The sequence below is a fragment of the Pongo abelii genome, chromosome 8 (assembly GCF_028885655.2).
Source record: "Pongo abelii isolate AG06213 chromosome 8, NHGRI_mPonAbe1-v2.0_pri, whole genome shotgun sequence".
Lineage (NCBI taxonomy): Eukaryota > Metazoa > Chordata > Mammalia > Primates > Hominidae > Pongo > Pongo abelii.
The window spans coordinates 92,348,530-92,371,164 of NC_071993.2; the positions used below are offsets into that span (position 1 = coordinate 92,348,530).

Here is a 22,635-nt window from a genome sequence, read left to right on the forward strand (position 1 = left end):
GAATGAGAATGACAGAGACACAAAACACTGGCTGAGTTCATTAGCAAGAAAATTAACTCTAAGTGAAACATTTTTATATCCATTTTTGAGGAGATTTTCAAATTTACATTATTTTTTCTTATCTTGTGGCACCTGAAGGGAATTATTTGTCTGAATGACATGTTGTAGAATAACAATGAGAGACTGAATTGTTTTTACAAGTAGCTCAATTTCCACCACGGAAAATGACCTTACATTTTAGACAGTAGAGATAAATAAACCATTTTATGGAAAAGTACTAAGACACCCTGATCTTTCTCCAATCTTCTATGAAAAGCTGATCCCTTTTCTACAAACCGTCATTCATGTAAGCAGGTCCTTAGCTTTCCTCTAGAAGAAAAGTCCTCTTTCAAAAATCTTGCATTTCACAGAAGCTTTCTAAACAACCAATTTCCCAACTTACTTAAAACTAATGTTTTTTTTTACATTAGTTACTGGTCAGTTACTGATAATTTGTACCTATTATAATGAGCTAAATCAAGAATTTAGGCATACTTGAGTCTAAGGTACACACTAAAACATTAGCAAGATTATTAAGTAAATTCAAACAACAGCAACAACAATTTTTTTGTACAACTAACTGTATGATTCAGGTGAAGGTGTTCAGAGAAGTTCAGAGGAAGGATTCAAATTTTGTTTATTAAATAATCTTCATTATTGTGGGAGTAGTCTAGTCCAAATGCTAAGGTGCTCCCATACAAATATCAATAATTTGAGATATGAAGGGGAGGTTGCATGTATGTGTGTATAATTTTTTTATACATTATGGTTTCTCTAAAAGCAGGATACAGCTTTCATTAATCCTGTAATGAGTTCCTTGACATCAAAGTCCAATGGGCTATTATATCACAGGTATCTTTTAATTAAGGTCTATATAATGGGTCCAGGCATCTTCAGAGCAACAGGTCAGCTTCTACATGCCTATGTATTTGGGTGCTGTGCTGTGCTGGACTTCCAGGTTCTAATATCCCATTTGGAGATTGTTCTAAGTTCAGCTACTCTTTCATGCCAGAACAGACGAATTACAAAATGTTACTACAAATGAATACCTAAAAGTGAAATAAATCACGGGGATGATGAGGACCTAACAGATCTCAGTATGATTACAGCATAGGTAGTGAAGCAGGATGTAGCTGATCATGAGACTGCAGCAATGATATGGGAGCAGATCTCACAACAGGGAGTGCCAGAGCAAGCCTTTGAGGAGAAAAGTGGCATGACCCGATTTGCTTTAGAAAATATAATGAGTTGATTTGTGTCCTCCCAAAAGATATGTCAAAGCCCTAGCCATCAAACCTGTGAATGTAATTATATTTGAAAATAAGGTCTTCCAGATATGATCAAGTTAAGGTGCTGCCATACTGGATCAGGGTGGGCCCTACATTCAATGACTGGTGTTCTCATAAAGAAGGATTTTGATACAGAGGCACACACAGAGGTAAAAGAGCCATGTGAAGACAGTGACAGAAACTAAAGTGATGTAGCTCCAAGACAAAAAATGCCAAGGACTGCTGGGAACCACCAAAAACTAGGAGTGAGGCATGGAACAGATCCCTCCCCGGAGCTTCCAGAGGGAGTGTGGCCTGGTAACACTCTGACTTTGGATGTCTAGCCTACAGACCTATGAAAGAATAAATTGCTATTGTTTTAGCCACCCAGTTTGTGGTAGTTTATTATGGCCACGCTAAGAAACTTAATACAAATACTTTATCACCATCACAAAGAGGCGAATGGATAAAAGGTGCAAGACTTGACACAGGGAGACCAATTAGGTGGCTATCCTATAATTTAGACAGGTCATGGTGGCACTAACAGGAACAGTGGCGTGAGGATGGTGAGAGTTGAAGTTGAGAGTTATTTAGGAGGTAGAACGAACAGGATTCGTTATTATGAGATGAAATTTTAGGAGAAGAGTCAAGGATAATGTCCAAATTTCTGGTTTGATAAACACTTATAATATTCACTTGAAAAAGAATACATTTGATTGGAGTTGGAGAGAAAATGAGTTTACTTTTGTCCAAGGGATATGTGAGATACTTGTGTGACAGCTAAGTTGACTTGCCCCGTAGGAAAAAGTTCTGGGGTGGAGATAAAATGTTACTATGATACTCTGTGCTTTTCCTATATCACTTAGTACATCAATTATTTTAATCTCCTCTTTATCTATAAATCCTGAAGAGGAGAATAACTCAGGCCAGAAAAGTGAGAGGACAGCATCTTTTTGTTTTGTTTTGTATTGTTTTGTTTTGTTTTGGACAGCCACAAATCCAGAACAACAGAAATAAAAATTCCCAGCAGACATTGTGTTACTTTTTCCATAGATTATTCACTATAATCCTCACAAGAATAATCTTCACTAAAAACCAAATTAATTATAATATTCACTAAAATGAAAAAGAAAATAAAAAAAGCAAAACAAAAAACCCCGAGAGTCTCAGGTCCTGGAAAGAGAAGGGTCCCAAGGCTGGAGAAACAAGCTGGAGCTGCACAGGAGTCATAAGGGCTGGGTGAAGGAGCCTGGTGATGGCCCCAATGGGACAGGGCGACTGGGACTGAGTCCTTCATAAGGCCAGGGCCCTGGAGCATTTCGACACAAAAGGCACACGCAGTATAAATAACTCTCTCTGTCAGCCCAAGTAAATGTCAAGAGTCTTTCTCTGAGAGAAATAGAAACCCAAGCCTTGTAACTGGAAGAAATGAATTCTTTCAATGTTATCTTCAAGTTACAGGGATATTAAGCTAAAATGTATCCTTGCAGAGGCAAATATGAAACATATAAAATAGGTACATAGAGATGCTTCAATAACGTGAGCACAAGAAAATCAATCCCTTAGTCACTAACTCCACTGAAAATGGGTATGTGGTAGAAAATAAAAACACCAAAAAACCCCACCCCCACCCAAGGCAAGCACACCACAGCTATACTAACCCACACACGGAAGGAAAGTTGGTGGAAGCGGGAAATGGAAAAATGAAACTAACAGTTTCACTAAAGTGAAACTAACAGAAAGTTTCAAAGAATTCAACATTCTAAAAATAATTTTTTTTCCTTTTTTTTTTTTTTCCAAGACGGAGTCTCGCTCTGTCGCCCAGGCTGAAGTGCAGTAGCGCGATCTCGGCTCACTGCAAGCTCCGCCTCCCGGATAGACGCCATTTTCCTGCCTCAGCCTCCCGAGTAGCTGGGACTACAGGCGCCCCCAACACGCCCGGCTAATTTTTTGTATTTTTTTTTTAGTAGAGACGGGGTTTCACTGTGTTAGCCAGGAGGGTCTCGATCACCTGACCTCGTGATCCGCCCGCCTCGGCCTCCCAAAGTGCTGGGATTACAGGCGTGAGCCACTACGCCCCGCCAAAAATAATTTCTAAAGACATACGGCAAAAAAATATGATGTAAGAAACAATGTAAAAGATGTCCATTGCAGCAACATGGATGCAGCTGGAGGCCATTATCCTAAACCAGTTAATGCAGAAACAGAAAGCCAGATTCACATGTTTTCACTTCTAAGTGGGAACTGAACATTGAGTTCATATGAACACACCATCATGGGAATAATAGACACTAGAGAGATGAAAAGAGGGGAGGCAGAGATGGAGGCAAGGATTGAAAAACTACCTATTAGGTACTATGTTCACTACTTGGGCTATGGGAGTATTAGAAGCCTAAACCTTAGCATCGCACAGTACACCCATGTAACAAACCTGCACGTGTACCTTCTGAATCAAAATTAAAAATAGAAATAAATAAATAAAGGAAAAGAAAAAAGATATTTAAAAATAATAAAATAATGGCAATAATACCTCACATTTATCAAACAGTATATGCCAGACATTATTCTAACATGCATACATACTATATACATTATTTGCCTGTTAATCACCTTGACCCTATGTGGCAAGTACTATTATTCTACTTTTACAAACCATGAAGCTGAAACAGAGAGATGAACATCAACAAGAGCACACATTTCATAAATAATGGAGTTGGGGTTTGAATCCAAGAAGTCTCATTTCAGAGCTCACACTCCTAAGTACTTTGATGCACCAAGTAGAACTTCTAAAATTACTTTTATAAAATAGTCATTGAAACCTCAGTGTATTAATTGAACTGAAGACTTGATACAATTGAAGGAAGAAGTAGAGAATTGCATGACCATCTGAGACAATCTGCCCAGCTTCTATTAAAAATGTAGCACCAAATGACACAGAGAAAGAAGATACAAATGTGAATAAGGAGGTAAGGACATATGATGATGAAGTTAAGTCTAGGCCACTAAAAGTTACAAAATGAGAGAAGAGAGAAAGTGGTGGAAAGAATATATGCAGAAATAATGCTGAGAATTTTCTAGGATTGAAAAAAGACTGCATTCTCAAAAGGAGATGCACAGTTTTATTTATTCTTCATTTATTGATAAATATATCTGTACCTACATTAATTATAGCAAAAATGCATAATGTCAAAGACAGAAACAGCTACCAAAGAGACAGTTTACCTGTAAAGGAATGGTGATTTGACTGACTGCAGAACATGAATGTCAGAAGACAATGTAATAACACTTCAAATGCTAAAGAAAAATGAAATTTGACCTAGATATTTACACCTAACCCAAAATTCACTCACGTGTAGGCAAGGGCAGAAGGTATAAACCAATCATTTCCTCAAACAATAAATCTAAAAGAAATGAGGTGGGTTATAGAAGCAATAGTGGGCAAAGGAATTTGTAAACGAGTTGATAAATGTTAAATAATTAGGTTTTGGTTGTGTCTGAAAAAATACAGTAATAATAATGATTAGTATTTGGGGACCAGTAGAAAACTACCTAGAAGATGGGTAGGAGTAATTAATTTGGAGTTTAACACACTTAATATTATATTATTATTCAAGAGAGGAATAGAGCTATTGATTAGTGTTACATGTTAAATATACATATTAAAATTTAAAGGTTAATCATTAAAAGAATAGAAGAAGGTAAAGCTTCTAAACGAAGGAATGACATAAGTGCAATGACTATGACAATAGAAGGAAAAGAAAAAAATAATATATTGACCGAGAATGAAACAGAATAATATTTCACATGTATAAAATTTTAAATACAAATATGAACACATATATACACAATAAATTATAGACACAATTATAGACACATGAGCAATGAGGATATATACAATAAGCTTCAGAATGGTGATATTAGGAAGGAGAGGAAGTATGCGGTGGGATACAAAAGCAGCTTGTATAGTTTTTATAACGTTTTACTTCTAAATAAATAATAATCAAATTCAAATATGGAAAAATATTAAAATCCATATCCAGTACTTAATTTCTGTACTACAATTTTATTGTTTTATCTTTTCTTTTTTGTTTGTTTGTTTTTGAGACGGAGTCTCACTCAGGCGCACAGGCTGGAGGAGAGTGTTGTGATCTCATTCACTGCAACCTCTACCTCCTGGGTTCAAGCGATTCTCCTACTTCAGCCTCCCGAGTAGCTGGAGTTACAGGTTTGTGCCATCACAACTGGATAATTTTTGTAGTTTTAGTAGAGACAGTGTTTCGTCATGTTGGCCAGGCTGGTCTCAAACTCCTGACCTCAAGTGGTTTGCCTGCCTCAGCCTACCAAAGTGCTGGGATTACAAGCATGAGCCACCACGCCCAGCAAAATTTTATTAATTTTTTAAAAGAAAAAAATATACATCAGAAGATAAAACAAAGAAGCAAGTTCAGAAATGTTAATTAACTTTTCCATGATCACAGGCTATGAGGTGAAAACAAACAAGGAAATACAGATTTCTAATATTAATGTCTGTTCAACTGACTTTGGCTAATTCATTTTTGCATTAACATGAACAGGGCCTGGCATGTGGCACAGGTACTCAGAATGAGAGGCAACAGCTGGGAAAGTTCTTGGAGGGAAGTTCCTTGCTGACAGTGGTTTGGTATTAAATGCCACCATTTAACAGGTAGCCTCAGGGCTGCACTTGGCATTCAGGGGTCTGTTCCAGGTGGAAAGGGGCCAACTCTCAGAGAACCAGAAGCTATGACCTAAGGAAACTTAAAGATCATCTAGTTCAATTGGCTTAGTTTACAGGAGCTTAACTGGCTTGCTCAAAGTCAATCAATGAGTGGCTGACTCAAAATCTAATGCTATGTCAATTTTGCCAGTACACTAAACTTTATCAAGTGGTAGCAGAACATTGCTGGTATGATGATATGGTGATGATGATGATGAAGATGATGATGTAGATAAAGATGATGGTGGTAGTGATGATGACAGCTCACTCTGGGGAAGCATTAAACTAAATTCTATGCACTCACCCAAATTTTTTATAAGTATCCTTTTGATTCCTCCTCCAATAATCCAAGTAGTTAGATATAATCATAATCCCCATTTCAGATCAAAGAAATTCCTCTCAGTGACTAATCATTAATAAATGACAGAATAAGTTCCAAACCAGGCAATCTGACTCTGAACTGGATCTCTTAGCCATATGCTATGCTGAAGACTCAAATGTTAGGGGAAAGAAGGGAAGGTGGCCACTGGGAGCTTAATCCCATCCCTTTTGGGTACAACTTGGTCTACTATATTTTCTATTACTGGAGATGTAAAGTGAATATTCGGTTTAGAATTTGCCATCATGTGATGTTTATATGTATTCCATATGGTTTCAAATCAAGTAGGGATCTTGAAGCAATGGTAAGTCAAAGTATAAATGGATTGACTTACGAGTTACTGAACTAAACGTGAAGTGATTGCTCTTAAACACACCTTTAGTTTTCATATATATAAGGGAGTACTTCTGTAAAAAGTAAACATTTTACCCTCTCTTTGGTGTGTATAAACACTTATCACAGCAAGAAAAGAAAAAAAAGATGCTTGAGCCAAACAATACTGCATAATTTGCTTTATGTCAACTAAAGTGAAAGTGACTCATATTTTTCTAATAATAAGATGCTATTGGCTAAAGGATGTTAATAATACAGTTTATAAGATGACTACTATCTCCATCCAACAAGAAAATAAAGCTTGTTACTTTTAGAGGCAGAACTATATAGTAGTCAGGAGGCTGAGTTCTGGAGAAAGGGTATTGAGTTTACATTTCAGCAATGCCATTCAATTTTCTACTGTGTGCTTAATCAGTACTAGTATTTATGCACTCTCAAATTTAAAAAGAATGGTCAAGCATATATTCATTTCACTCAATCTCCAACCAGCAACTTATCAATATTTAATTGCCTGCTGAACAACTTCAAGAGAATAAAACCAAAATTCCCAGTACACACAAATTGTATTTGTGAGAAAAACACAATCTGAAATTCTGTTCTGTACATGTAGAGAATGCTGGCTATAAAATTTTTATTCCAAGTACAAAAACTATATAGTTTGTAAACAAGTATAGCTATTACCCAAAGGATATACACAGTTGCCCAAAAGATTTTATATATCAGTTATATCAATTTCTAAGTTATTTAGAAGGAAACAAGCGAAACAAATCAATTTGATTTGCAAAATGTTGGAATTTCTTGTGAAAAATATTGAAATGCAAACAAAAGATTAAAAAAACCTAGACACAGTGAAAAACAAGTTACAGACATAGGATATCAAAATGTTAAAATGTCAAAAAATCAAAACAAGAAAATAATCAAGATGGGTTAATAGGCTTCCTTCATTTGAAGCAAAGGACAGGTTTGAAAGAGGCATATCTGAGTGACAGAAATCACAAAATGGCATCCACACGCCACACAGTTTGCAGAAATGGTTTGTTGGTTTACAGAGCTTTTTTAAAAAAATCAGATTACAAAATCACATTTCATATTTTTGAAATCTAGGTTTTTTTCTGCTTTTCTTAAAAAGCCGAGGTTACATTCTTACAGAGCAGCAGCAAGCTGGAGTTCAGTAATTTCTTTCTTCATCACATAAGGCTTTCCAGTTTGCCACCTGTTTTACTAGCCTGTTGTAGTCATTTACATCGCTAGTCTGCCCCCTACGGTCAAGCGAGCTCATAACCCCTACCCACTGCCAGGCAAATTCAAGTTGTGAATGTGATCAATGGCAGAAGGGACTTTAAGACTGGACATCATTCGAGAGGTTCATTTGTTCATCTATTCATTCATTCACTCATTCATTTGTTCAAAAAATATGTGAGTATTTGATAAGTGCCAGACACTGGGTTCAAATAAGAATATAAATATTTGGGACTTCTTGTCATTGAGGTATTACGCAATCATACATCTGGAGGAGCTTACCAAGGTGTATGAAATACAGTTGAGGACATAATATTGGCAAATTTTAGGAAATGAAATAAATTCTAAAGAGTGCCAATAATTTAAATGGTCCCAAAGGATGGAGAATTTAAAGAAAGAAAGGGTGGTCAATAATGTAAAATCATGGCTGAGAAGTGAAGTCAAATGAAGAAAAAAATAAAAAGACCATTTCATGAGGTAACTAGGAAATCTCTGGTGACATTTAAGAGGGCACTTAGAGTAGACTAATAAAACCAGGTTCCATAGCGAGAAAGTGAAAATAAGAGCATAAGAAAGAAAGAGATGTGAGTGAAATGGGGGAAAGGGGTGGATGTGAAGAGAAAGAGTGGGGCTGGATGCAGACAGGGAGGTGGGTTGGTTATTTTTTGGGCTATGGGAGATGCCAAGTGAAGAGGACTGAATACGTGCAAAAGAAAGTCTTGGCACCAGAGAGTTCGCAAGGATAACTATAATCTAGAAGGAATTCAATCTAGTTAAAGAGTCATTAATTTAAATTTTGATATTAGAGCAAAATTTGGCAACTTTTCCATGAGCTACATCCACAGGTTACTTCTTGGGACAAATTTTAGAAAGGTATTTTCACAATGAAAGTTTTCTTTAATTGGCACCAACATTCAGTAACAATAAGCTACAAAAGAAAATCTGTTGATTCCCAATTAAGCCTTATTTTCTGGCATTCTACTTGTGACCTCAATGTTTGTAAATATTTCTGGTTCTTTGGTTCTGTTGGAAATAACATTGTTTTCCACAGAGGTATTTAATCTTGGACCAATGAAATCAGACAGCGTCTTTCTATAAAATGCCACCTGATTTCTATAAAATGCCATCTTTCAACACATGTAATAATCAAAGGAAAGCAAGATTAAGATATAGATGATACATTTATATTAGAAAGATAATGTTTATTTTGCTCTTCTGTATATCTACACTAAACATACTATTTCTTCCAACTTTGACATTGAAAAAAATGTAATGGCAACTACATGTTCATCAGATAAGGACCAAATGAACTCAGTAGGAGAAAAAAGGAAAGTTGAGAGTAGTTACTTCTGAATTTTCATAAGGTAATATAGCCTGAGTAAGATGACTTATCAGAATATCTTTATTTCACTTATTAAGCTGTGAAACAGTCAGAAAGAAAATAAAACCTGTCATCTGATTTTGGCTTCAAAAACAATAACTTCCTAAATTACTTCTTAGAAGTACTTTGAAGCAAAAGGCTCATAATGTAATTTTTTAAATGAAGGCACAATTTGAAATGAAAACAAAACTGACTGTTCCCATATGCTAGGAGTAAATTATGTCCTATTGCTGTCCCTCCCTAGGAGACACTCCTGCACCCGAAATTCGATAGAAAAATAAATGTTTATCGGTTGTTGCTTATTCAAGTAGTGTACATACATACAGCACTGAATGTTGAAAATGCTTATCTGTATTTAATGATAACTGAGATATACTGCTTATTGGAAAATGAGAGTAGGATACCCAAATATGTTTATCATGCATTCTGTAAAATGCATGGTAAAAAGTCAACTCAGTTTTTCCTCCATAATACATGAGAAGAACCCTCAAGTGCTTGCTTCTTGATGTCTTAGTTTAAAAATAGAGTATCAGTCTCACAGAAGTACACCTCTGCTAGTCTAGCCTTCACAGCCTATCCCATAGTGAATCCAGATGTACATTACCTCCACCTACTCTTCCATCTCTACCACCATAAAAGTGATGACAATTACAACCTACAAGTGAACCCTGGAAATGCTTCACTGCCTTGTGATCATTGTGATGGCAGTGGCAGGCCATCTGGAGCTGCTGCTGCCATCACACTGGGTGCAGCAGGGAGGTATGGCCAGGTCTGCACACCCATGGAGCCAGCAGGAGCCAGGGACAGGCGGTATCCCCACCCCTTCTGAGTTGGGATGGGGGCTCCCTGGGTACCACTGCAGCTGCCTAAGCCATGACTATGGGCCCAGGCATCCCTGTGCTCCTGGGGCTGGGAGCAGGCAGGAGCCGTGTCTTCCAGGGCAGGGCTGCAGCCACCCAAGTCGTGGGCAGGCAGGGGGAAGCAGGAGCCCTTTTCTCCCGGGTGCAGCTACAGCTGCCCGAAGTCACGGCCATGGACCCAGGACTTCCCTGTGCTGTAGGGGGACTAGGAGCTGATAAGATCCCTGCCCTCTTGGAGGCAGCTAGACCCAGGCATTTCTACACTCTTAGGGGTCTGGGAAGGGCCCCCCGGCCCTCACAGGATCAGAAGTGCCTGCTCCCACTGCCTGGCTTCTCTCTGTTTTTGGAGGAAAGTTGGGACTGAGCCCAGGCGCTGTCACAGCCCAGCCAGGTGTGCACATGCTCAGGGCAGTGCTGACATGCCAGTCCCCTGACAACTCACCCCCTTCTGGGCTTTGGGTGCCAATGAGCATAGGAGGGAATCCAAAGGTGGGCTGACGGCAGCTTGGTGCTGGCCTGCAGGTGCCCCCAGCACCTACAGCCCGGGTGCCATGAATGGCAGCAGGAGGCAGACAGGTTCCTGCGCAGAAAGGGGGTGGATCCCCATTAAGGCCCCACCTTCAGACCAGGGAGGGCCTGCAGGCTGGAGGCCAGGCTGCCAGTCCCATGGACCAGAGTGGGAACTTGCAGTGCCTCTTCTGGACCTGCCTATTGCCGCTCATGAACCAATCAGCATGTACTTCCGCCCCTCTGAGGCCCATAAAAGCCCCAGGCTTAACCAGAGCAGAGCAGATATTGGGATGACCAGCTGCAGAGAGGAGCTACCCACTCTAGGGCCTCCTCTCTGCTGAGAGCTGCAGATGATGGGACAACCAGCTGCAGAGAGGAGCTACCCTCTCTGTTGAGAACTGAACAGTCATTGGGATGACCTGCCTACAGAGAGGAGCTACCCTCTCTGCTGAGAGCTGAACACTCATTGGGACACCTTGGCTATGGAGAGGGGCTGCCCACTGCAAGTTTTCTCTGAGCTATTCTAGTGTTCAATAAAGCTCCTCTTTGTCTTGTTCAACCTCCACTTGTCTGCGTACCACATTCTTCCCGGTCACGGGTCAAGAAATCGGGACCCACTGAATGGTGAGGCTAAAAGAGTTTTAATACAAACAGGGCTGAAACATGCCCCTTGCTTGCCACATTGCAGGTGAAGACAAGGAGAGAAGAGCTGCAGCCCTGTGGGGGGCCCAGACCTGGGAGCTCCCCGAGCCAGGGCTGTGACTCCCGCTTTGGGGCTATGCAGTTTCTGGTGTCTCTAAGCTTCCAGGCATGACCACATTCCCTGGTGCCAGCCGGGGAAACTGCTTGTGGTGTACCTGGTCCGGCCACAGCCTCACAAAGAGCCCATGCCAGCACCTGGAGCTGCCCACCTCACGGCAGCAGCCAGTTTGTTTGCCTGTACAGTGGCCGGACACCACGCTCGCTCACATGCCCCTTGCCACTTCACGCCTGACTTGCAGTCTCCCTTGAAGGTGTGGGAACCAGGTCGGTAATGTGAACTGAGTGCAACCTGCCAGGCCAAGTGGGCATAATGAGCCCAGTGGGCCCAAGCAAAACTCGGGCAAAGGCGCCCACCAGCCACAGGTTTCCAGCCAGGAAATTGACACCCCAAAGGCCCCATAACAATTGTTTGTACAAACAGGTTTAGGGATTTCAAAAATCTCAACCAACCATCTTAATGATTCTGAGTAAAATCATTGCACAAAGTTTAGCAGGGAATTCCTCTCTTTGAAGTTGTTACAGAGATTGCAATTAAGGACACAAACCTGAAAATGTTTCCAATTAATATAACACTGATTTATTAGAAATTAAGGAATTTATTCCACAACCTATTCAAACAGATTCCAAGTCCAGCTGAAAATAAATAAAAATTTATTTATCATCAAGGGTCCATATTTGATATTGGGATAAGCACTAAATAAAAAGCCTATTGTGCTAGGAGCTCAAAATTTCAGACAGAAATTTATGTAGCACTCAAACAAAAACCTGTATAACACGTGATCTACTTACCCCTGCAAGGCTTTCTCTCCAAACCAGTCTCCTTTTCCTAAAGTTCTAAGAAAGACTGGGTCTTCACTTGGTGAGTCTTCACGAGTGACATTTACCTGCAAAGAGAAACAATGAAAGTCTAAATCCACTGCTTACCCACAGTGGACAAAGGAACACTAATTAATGAAGTTAATTCCATTTCTTGTTTCTTTTCTTAATTTATTTTTATAAAGAAAAAGCATTTAAATTACCACTAACAGGACCAAAGAAAAATATCACAAATTCCCAGGAAAACCACAAGAGCTTACCTCCAAATATTTTGTTATCCTTTCAAGTTATTTTAAAGAAATAATACATTACTAGTAAATTTGATCTCACTCCTCATCTCCATTCTAATTTTCCTGCCTTTATGAAGCAACCATTATAATGAACTTACTGAGCATTCTGTCCATCTTTTTTATGTGTTTATGTACATGTATTTTTAAAATATATTAAAAACATAAGTAGTATTCCTCATTCTGCAACTTACTTTTTTCTCTTAATATTGTTTTAATTATTTATTCCATGCTCTTAGGTATAAATCTATTTCATTCATTTTAATGTATGAGTTTTGTTTCATTATATAAATATATTTACTTACCCATATCCTATAAATTGGCAATTATATTGTTTCAATTTTTTTCTTTTATTCTTTCTGCTGAAATGAACATCCTTCTAAATGCCTCCATATGCATATCCTAGTTTCTCTAGGATAAGCCTGTCCCTTTCCCTGAGAAGAATCCAGCTTTCATTTGAAGACACATCACATTTTCATAAAGATTTCTTGCATGGCTGTAACTGACTATATCCCTCATAATCCACATGCTTCATTTGGTAGGATTTCTATTTCTAAAGATACATAAATTACATATAGGCCCTTTTTTTACTAGAATAAATAAAATGCCCTTAAAAGAAAGTTGTATTTCTTTGACATTCTCCACAAATTATAATAAGCACTCAATAAATAGTTGTAAATTGTTTTAACAGAATGTGTCATTACTAACAAGACAGATAGCCTAGTACACACAGGACTTGTGACTTAACAGAAGGCAAATGATAATGTTTTTTGTTGCATGAATGAAAACAAAAATAGAGTAACTTGTACCTTTGTGTTAATTCACTTCTCCCTTAAGCTCTACTAACATTCATAAAACTGTCTATGTGTCATCCAGAAAGGTTAAATAGTTAAAATTCACCTACCCGGAAAATGTGATGAAGTAAAAAAACGAATTTCTTGAGACAATGCCAAACACTTAAACACATTTAATAATACTATGCTTCAGGTTTCTGAATCTACAGATTAGATGTCAAAGACCAGAATTTTTATAAGTATTAAGAAGGTCTGTGTAAGGTGGAGGAAATTCAATTATTATTCTCCACTGATCCATTTGATTACTCCTCCACACAGTGTTTCAAAACCATGGAAATTCAGATTTTAACACTTTTACTTACCACTAAGCTGTGTCGCTGTGTCTCTGTGTCTCTGTGACCACTAAGCTGTATCACAGAGACACTAATTTGTATGCCGAAGAGGATTTGATAGATGCAGAATCTTCAGTAGGGAGTCTGATCTAAAATAAAGGTTACTGGGCCCTTATTCTTGAGGTTTTGATTCACCCATGTTCATATAAAAGCTAAAATGTATTTTCTTTGTTTAAACAGTATTCCATTATATGAATATTATGCAATTTACTAATTCTGTAGATATAAATGTGGGTTGCTTCCAGTTTTATTTTTGTTATACTTTGTTTTTATGGTGCTATTAACTGTGTTACTGTGAACATTCTTATACATGTGCTCTAGTGTCCATGGGTAAGAGTTCACTAGGGCCAATGTTTATGAATAAAGAACAAGGTTATTAAGTATATGCGTCTTCCATTTTACTAGGTATTAACTCACTGTTGGTACAATCTTACATTCCTACCATCAATGGATGAAAATGCATATTATATTATATTATATTGTTATCAATACTTAATATTGTCAGACTTTGATTTTTTTCCAGAAAGGTAGGTATTACATGGCATTTCCCTTATTATTAATAGAGGTGGGAGATTTTATCATCTTAGTTTTTGAGCCACTTGTGCTTCTTTTGATTATGTGTCTGATCATGCTTTTTGCCTATTTTTCTATTGGACTGATTATATTTATTTTTGTTGTTGTTCATTCACAAGACTACGGTTTGTCTAAACCATCTTTATGGTGTCTTGTTGAACACATGTATTAATTTTAACGTAATTACACTTAACAATGTTATATTTTATTGTTTGCATTTTAAAATATCTTATTCAAGAAATCCTTTCTTATCCCAAGATAATAGAAGTATTCTCCCAATTATCTTTTAATTTTTTCCTAATTTTTCTTTTCACATTTACATCTGAAACTGGCATTATGTATGGTGTGAGCTAGTAATCCAATTTTATTTACGTCCCTATGCATAACCAATTGTTGTGATATCTGTAGTGTCCATGCCATCCTAAATCAAGTTTCCATATTATCATGGATCTTTGTCTGGGCTCACCATTCTTACACTGACATATTTGTCTGGTTTTCAGTCAAATTAAGTCCACATTTTTTTCCATTACCTGAACCTTATAATAGGTCTTGATATCTACTGTAGTAACTCCCAATATGTTTCTCTTTCTTTCGGATGTTCTGCCATGTTGGTGTTTTGCTCTTCATTATAATATTTTAAATAAAATTTTCTTCTTAAAAGACTTGAACATTTTCTTGTTATAGATAGGCCTAGATACTTGATTTTTGAAATGGTATTTTAAAAATATATTTTAGTTACACGTTACAGTATTTAGAAATGTACATGAATTTTTAAGTTATCATATAGTAAAATTTACCTCTATCATATAGCAAAATTTACTTCTTTTTTGGAATACAGTTGTATGAACTTAAACACATGGATAGCTTTGTCTAATTCCCAGAACAATTAGATGCAGAACAATTTCATCACCTCCAGAAACTCCTTCATGCTATGTATTTATAGTCATATCCTTCTCATTCCTCACCCCTATATTCTGTTCTGCATCAAACTAATTTTATCTTTTTGAGAATGTCATATAAATGAAATAATACAATATTTAACCTTTTCAGACCTTTTTTTTTTCTTAGCATTAGACCTTTAAGATTCATCCAAGTTGTTGCAAGATTCAATAGTTTATGTTTTTTATTGCTGACTAATATTTCATTGAATGAATATAACACAATTTGTTTATTTCTAGTTTTGGCAATTATGAATAGAGATGCTACAAACACTGACTCAGAGTTTTTTGTGTGAGCTATATTTTCATTTCTCTAGAATAAATATCACAAAGAGTAATTGCTGTGTCATAGGGTAAATGTTTATTTAACTTTATAATAAACTGCAAATTGTTTTCCAGAATGGCTTTACCATTTTGCATTCCCAGGAGTAGTGAGTGAGAATACCGGTTGCTCTGCATCCTCACTAGCACTTGATATATTTAATTTTTGTTTTTAGATTTAGCCATTCTATTAAGTATGCAGTAGTATCTCAGGATTTCAATATGCACTTTTCTAATGACTAATCATTATGAACACCTCTTCATGTGCATATTTGCCATTTGTGTATCTTCTTTGCTGATGTGTTCAAGTCATTCATTCATTTTTTTTAAGGTGGGTACTTTGGTGTTTTTTGTTGATTTTTAGGTGTTTTTTTATAGGATCAATAAAGGATAGGATCAATATAAGCCCCTTACCAGACGTGTACTTTTCAAATAATTTTCCCTGTTAGTAATTTGTCTTTCCATTCTCTGAACAGTGTTTTTCACAGAATAAAAGTTTCTAAATTTGATAAAGCCCAATTTATCATTTCTCTTTATGGATTGTGCTGGCGGTGTCATGCCTAGGAACTCTTCCCTATCTAATCACAAGTCATACATTTCTCTTGAAAGTTTTATAGCTTTATGTTTTACTTTTAAATCTATTACCAATTTTCATTTAATTTTTATATAAGGTATAGTCTAGGTCAAGGTTCCCCTGTTTTGGTCCATGGATTACCAATGGTTCCATCACCATTTGTTGAAAAGACTTTCCTTTTGTTGTCAGTTACTTTCATTTATTGATTGCTCTGTTTCTCACCTTAAGTATGTTAACTGTAGGCATGTTGTAGATACCACTTAACAAGGCAAGAACTTTCTCTTACATTCTCAGTTTGCTGAGAATTTTTATTATGAATGGATGTTACACTTGTCACACCCTTTCACTGAATTGTTTGGCATGATAATGTGATTTTTTTCTTTAGACTGTTAATATGGTAGAATATGTTGAATGATATGGCTTTTTCAATATTCATTTATAGTAAAATATCCAGTTGTATAACGTCCAATACAGCCACTGCTAGCAGCTATTGCAATGTGGCTACTACTACTGAGAAATTAACATTAAAGTTAAGTTAGATAATTTTACTTCAGATAGCAACTGTGACTAATAGCTATTATATTGGGTTGTGTAGAGATATAGAATGGTTCCATTAATAAAGAAAAATGTACTGAATAATGCTGATTTTGCTAAACTCTTATTAATTTTAATAATATATATGTCTACATAAAATCCTAAAAGAAACTAAAAACATAACATGTATAAATAATTACTGTTTCTCTATTTCCAAATATTATTTATTTTTCTCAACTTACTATTGTATTTGGGATGTCTAGTACCACACTAAACAAAATTGGTAATAATGTGTATCTTTATCTTGTTCTTGATATTAAAAAAATGTTTCTCAGAGGTTTCACCATAATGTATACATAAACATATGTATACATATGCAAATAAAATTTCCATAAGAGAATACTTTTTATATTAAAAAACACTGAGCATTGTGTTAAGGCAACATGTTTAATTGGCATGTTTAAATACTTGTTAATTTTATGAAGCGAAGCCATGTGATTTTAAATGCCATTTGATAGACAAGAATTTTTGAATCACATTTTTTTCTAATGGTAGGATACGAGGTATGTTGAATGGAATCAGAAAAATCAAAATGCATTTGAGCTATTATTAGAACTCTGCAACTTTGCTTACCCATCCTGTTCAATTTTGGTTTGATTTATTTATAAAGAGATAGTCCATTTTGTGATGCGACACAACTGCAGGGACATATGCAGGAAACTTCGGTGTTTCATAGTTCACTGTTGGAGAAGCAAGTCACGTTTCCAGGCAACTGGAATGGAGTGATTGAAGTATAGAGAACTAACTGAGCTTCTACTTGAGGCAGCACCAGGTGTTTTAGCCATCATCGCTATCATCACTGCAAGCATTCTGCCTCAGGTTTTAGAAAAATCAGATTGCACAGGCTTAAAGGGGGAAAAACAAGTACTGCAATGCTTATTTTATAATGCTTCTCTCTTTGTGTGAATGTGCTTAATGGAAGAATAAAAATTGTTTTACACTTAAATAAGTGGAACTGAACAAGGGGAATTTCATCTGTAGCTTGGCAGCCCCTGTGGTGTCTCTCTATCTCACAGCATTTTCTAAGAAAAAGCCAGTTTGGTGGTAGCAAGAAATAGATCTCGGCCAAGGTTATCCTTTATACATTTTTTAAATGCATGGGAAAACAAGTTAACATCTATACACCTAAAAAAAAAAAAATATAACATATAATTGTAGAAAATTCCAGTTCTACAACTCATTTGCCTGCTCAACTGAGCCTACTCTCATTATTCACCTCTCTTTCCTGCTCTTTGCCATTAAGTATGCTGACCTCACCTTCTGCTTAAGACTTAATATATTCTAATTATTGTATATGTTGACATATTCTTAATGATTTTAATATGTTAGAATTAGAGCTAATATAATTAATATTGTTAGTATATTGGTATTAGAATGAATAAAATTAATACAATTATTATGTAATTTACATAACTAAGAATCATAGCAGCTAACCTGTGTGACCTAAAAAAGTAAGTTAGTAGAAATGTATGTCTGGTTTAAAGTAAAAGATCTTGAATGTGTCAAGAGAGTCTAATATATTAGTACTACTTCCCTCCCGGAATCCCCAGAGTGCTCTGAAATATTGCCAAGGGAATTGGTTCCTGTGGTGTAATTTCTACACTGTTTTTCCACTTATACTTACTACGAAACTCGTAAAAAGGCACAACTAATGCACCTGTCTTCAGCTGAAACTGGTTACAAAGCACTACTTTTAGGCAGTAAAATTTGCAGTAACGGGGTGGTTAACAAAGGACTGTCAGAAATCCATCTCAAAGGATAAACACATCATTGCATCATAGCGAAGAATTAACAATGTAGTAAAGAAAAAACAAATCTAGAATGTCAGGACAAATTCCCTGGGCAACTTTTCAAATAATTTACATCCATGGTAATTTTCAATTTTCCCTGATTCTTTAGTCAATCTAAACAATGAGATGATAAATGATAAGCTCTAACAATCTATCATATAAACCACGAAATATTAAAATTTTCTTATCTTCCAACATTGGAAAATACAAGATATAATTTTAACTATAACCATGGTCAGACACGTCATTTCATGATACCTTTTAAGAAGTCAGCCTTGAGTTCTACTTCTATCCCAGGCATTCAGAGATCAGTCAAAAGAATAGGAATAATAAAAATATAAATATTGTTGTCTTCATTTTTGTGTGACATGCCACTGGTGTAAATATTGACATATGCGTACAGTTGATCCAAAAGTAGTCCAAGGAGAATTATCTAAATTGTGATTCAACAATAGTTATAATCTTCCACTGCATTCTATTCACTGTAGCTCTGTAAATCTCTCTATAAATGAGCTATAAGTTACAGAGTCAGTCATTTTGTTAAATTAGAAGAAATAAATTTGCTTCATTTATAAAGTGATAATTATAAAAATGGAAACTGGCATATCAATTCCTTTCTATTCGCATTTCCTTCTCCATCTCTTTCTATACTTAGTACATACAGAGACATGAATTCCTTGTAATGATATATAATAAAGAAACATAAGTTTAAATCATAGGTTATCATGTAATGACACAAACACAAAAATGATTATAGCTTTACTGTGGAAATAAATTTAAGGTATTTTAGTAATATAATAGTATAGTATTAATCTAAAAGAAATTCTATTTTCCAATTCACTCAATTTCTTAGTTTTAAGATATAAATAAGTTCATATTGTTGAAAAATTAAAAGTTTTAGAAATAAAGTATGATTTTTCATTCATAACCCTTGTCTACCCCATTTTTATCCCTTCCTTTATAATTTATCACTTTTAGTAGTTTTTACTATCAATATTTCTTTATGAAAATAACTTAAAACATTAATGTATATCTATCCTTATCATCCTCAGAGTATTCAGCAACTTGCCTAGGGCATTAAAATGACTAAGTTTCGTAACAGGATTAAAATTTAGGCCATCTGATTTCAAAGCCCAAATGTTTTATTATAGCAAGGTTACTGCTTCTAATGACTTGATGAATTTTGTAAGTGACGTAAGTACTTTCTTTCTCTTTTTTTGGAGGCAAAGTCTTGCTCTGTTACCCAGGCTGAAGTGCAGTGGCACCATCTTGGCTCACTGCAACCTCTGCCTCCTGGGCTCAAGCAATCCTCCTGTCTCAGCCTCCAAAGTAGCTGGGATGACAGGCATGCACCATCATGCCCAGCTAATTTTTTCTATTTTTTGTATAGATGAGGTTTTGGCATGTTGCCCAAGCTCATCTTGAACTCCTGAGCTCGAGTGATCCACCTGCCTCGGCCTCCCAAAGTGCTGAGGTTACAGGCATGAGCCACCGCATCCAGCCGGTATTTTCTTTTTTATTATATTATTTTAATTATGGAGATCTTTCTATTCACACAAATATATCAGTGTCATCTAATATTATGATTATTAGCAAGTAGGCTACTTACCGGTCTTCAAAAGTTAAACCTTTTTTTCCCTCCTGCATCATTTTTTGTAAGATCCATTCTCCAATACCTCTCCGTGTCAAAAAATGGAAGAAACTCATATAGCACAAGACTGTGCATGTGTTCCTACTAGAGTTACTAACCAACCCCAGGCTCCCCTAGTGCATCACTATCTTGTGCCACCAAAGCTTACCGTTCCTTTGCTGATGATAAAGAAGGTGTCCCCTCTTGCACCTTGCCTGATAATATATTCTCCATTTTCATAGTGGGTCTGAAAAGTAGAAACAATAAGAAAAAAAATTAAGCAGGGAGTAAGCTACCAAACAGCTCAGCCTCTTCAAATATCAACCCCCAGGGATACATTCATCCTAAAGCAATTTTATCCAAGCCTAGAACCATCATGATTTAATAACGAATATTAGTCAATGTATGCAATAATTACAAAGATATCATTTCTATAATGCTCATTTTCAAGACTGCTTTTAATGTCATTTTCTAGGTGATTATATCATACCTTTAAATTCATTCATTTCAATTGTTTGATGAAAATATTCTTTTCTCCCATCAACTGAGCATGAAACAAAATAGCAGAGCTCCTAATAATATAGAACTACTCATTCTATGTTATTTTATTTGTCATTCTCATTGAGTTTTATATTCTCATAATTAGAGCCTTTTTTTCCTAAGAAATTGTTACAGCATGTAAAAATCTTCATTTGAAACCAGGTTGATTTTTATTGTGGATTAGATGACCCTAGTTACTTAAGGCACCACTTCATGCTTTGGTGTTCTTGCTTCAGCAGTTTAGATTTGGCCCTGTCAAATGGAATGTCTTAATTTTATGGACTGAATTCTGGTCCAGCATCTGTGAGCTTATAAACTATCAAACGAGGAGTGAGGTAAGGCCGCAAAAGGATTATCACAGTCAGTATGTCAGTATTCTGAAACAGACACCACAACCAGGTCTGTTTCCAGGGTGAAGATTACTTCTGCAATGAACAAAAGTAATTTCAATAAGGAGAGGTCAGAGAAAGTATACTGCTGGGTCAAGCGGTCTAACAGAAAAATGAGAACTGTGCCATCTGGCCCTATCCTTCTCTGCAGCATAGCAGAGAAGCTATATTTTTGGGAAATAAAACATTATTTTGCACACTCCTAACAAAACACAATTCATGGTTTACGTGCAATACCCATTAGGCTGATGGTTGTTATTTGTCCTTATGCTTCAATACAGTTTTTCTTAACACCTAAAGTGCTAAGATTGCCTTAAAATTGCCTTTCATTAATACTTGACATTGAAAAGAGCCATTATTTTCTTAGTGTATCTAGAAAGTTAACATACTACCTAATTTGCTAATTTTTTTTTGCTCAAAAGTAATTCAGTTTTCTAGGAACAAGATTTTTAAATAAAAAAGGTATTCCTTATTCCTTTCCCTCAGTTTCAACCACCACAGTCTGATATGTACACTTCAAGACTTTTTTTCCATGCTTTTAACAACCACCACCCCATCCTGCACACACACGCATACAAATAATTATTTCTAAATAAAAATAATATTATAGAATGCATATTCTTCAACTGTTTTATTTCATTTAACAAGATATCTATGCTGCACTAAAATGGAAAGAACTTTACAACATGCAGATTTGAAAAACAAAATGGTAGTGATCCACTTTCATGTATTCATTTAACAAACACCTTTTTGAGACAGGGCCTCATTCGGTTGCTCATTCTGTTGCAGTGGCCCGATCATGGGTCATTGCAGCCTTGACCTCCCAGGCTCAAGTGATCCTCTCACCTCAAATCTCATCTTAAATTGTAGCTTGCATAATTCCCACAGGTTGTAGGAGGGACCTGGTGGGAGATAATTGAATCACGAGAGCCATTTCTTCCATACCGTTCTTGTGGTAGTAAATAAGTCTCATGAGACCTGATGGTTTTATAAGGGGTTTCCTCTTTTGCTTGGCTCTCATTGTCTCTTGTCTGCCACCATGTAAGATTGCCTTTTGACTTCTGCCATGATTGTGAGGCCTCCCCAGCCATGTGGAATTGTGAGTCCATTAAACCTTTTTCTAAGTTACCCAGTCTTAGGTATGTCTTTACCAGCAGTATGAGAATGGACTAATACAGCCTCCCAAGTAGCTGGGACCACAGGTGTACACTACCATGCCCAGTTAATTTAATTTTTTTTTTTTTTTTTTTGTAGAGACAGGTTTTCCCTATATGTTGCCCAGGCTGGTCTCAAACTCCTGGGCTCAAGTGATCCTCCCACCTTGGCCTCCCCAAGTGTTAGGATTATAGGCATGAGCCAGTGTGCCTTTCCAGCAAACATTTCTGAGGGCCTCAGAGTCAGGCCTTTTTATAGGCATTGATAATACAAAGATGAGTAGGGTAAAATCTCATAATAGCACCATCCACTGGAAATGTTCTATAACTGTATTGT

At 36.4% G+C, this 22,635-nt stretch overlaps 1 protein-coding gene across 7 annotated transcripts in view; it reads right to left on the reverse strand.

The window, feature by feature from the left end:
* PRKG1 (protein kinase cGMP-dependent 1) overlaps positions 1-22,635 on the reverse strand; it is a 1,319,235-nt gene that overhangs the window by 224,940 nt on the left and 1,071,660 nt on the right. For all 7 annotated transcript variants that reach the window (XM_024253325.3, XM_024253324.3, XM_054522585.2 and 4 more), the window contains 2 exons: positions 20,385-20,462; positions 12,296-12,390 (listed from right to left, as the gene is read on the reverse strand). In XM_024253325.3, the coding sequence (XP_024109093.1) occupies positions 12,296-12,390; positions 20,385-20,462 (173 nt within the window). The remainder of the gene's footprint in view (positions 1-12,295; positions 12,391-20,384; positions 20,463-22,635) is intronic.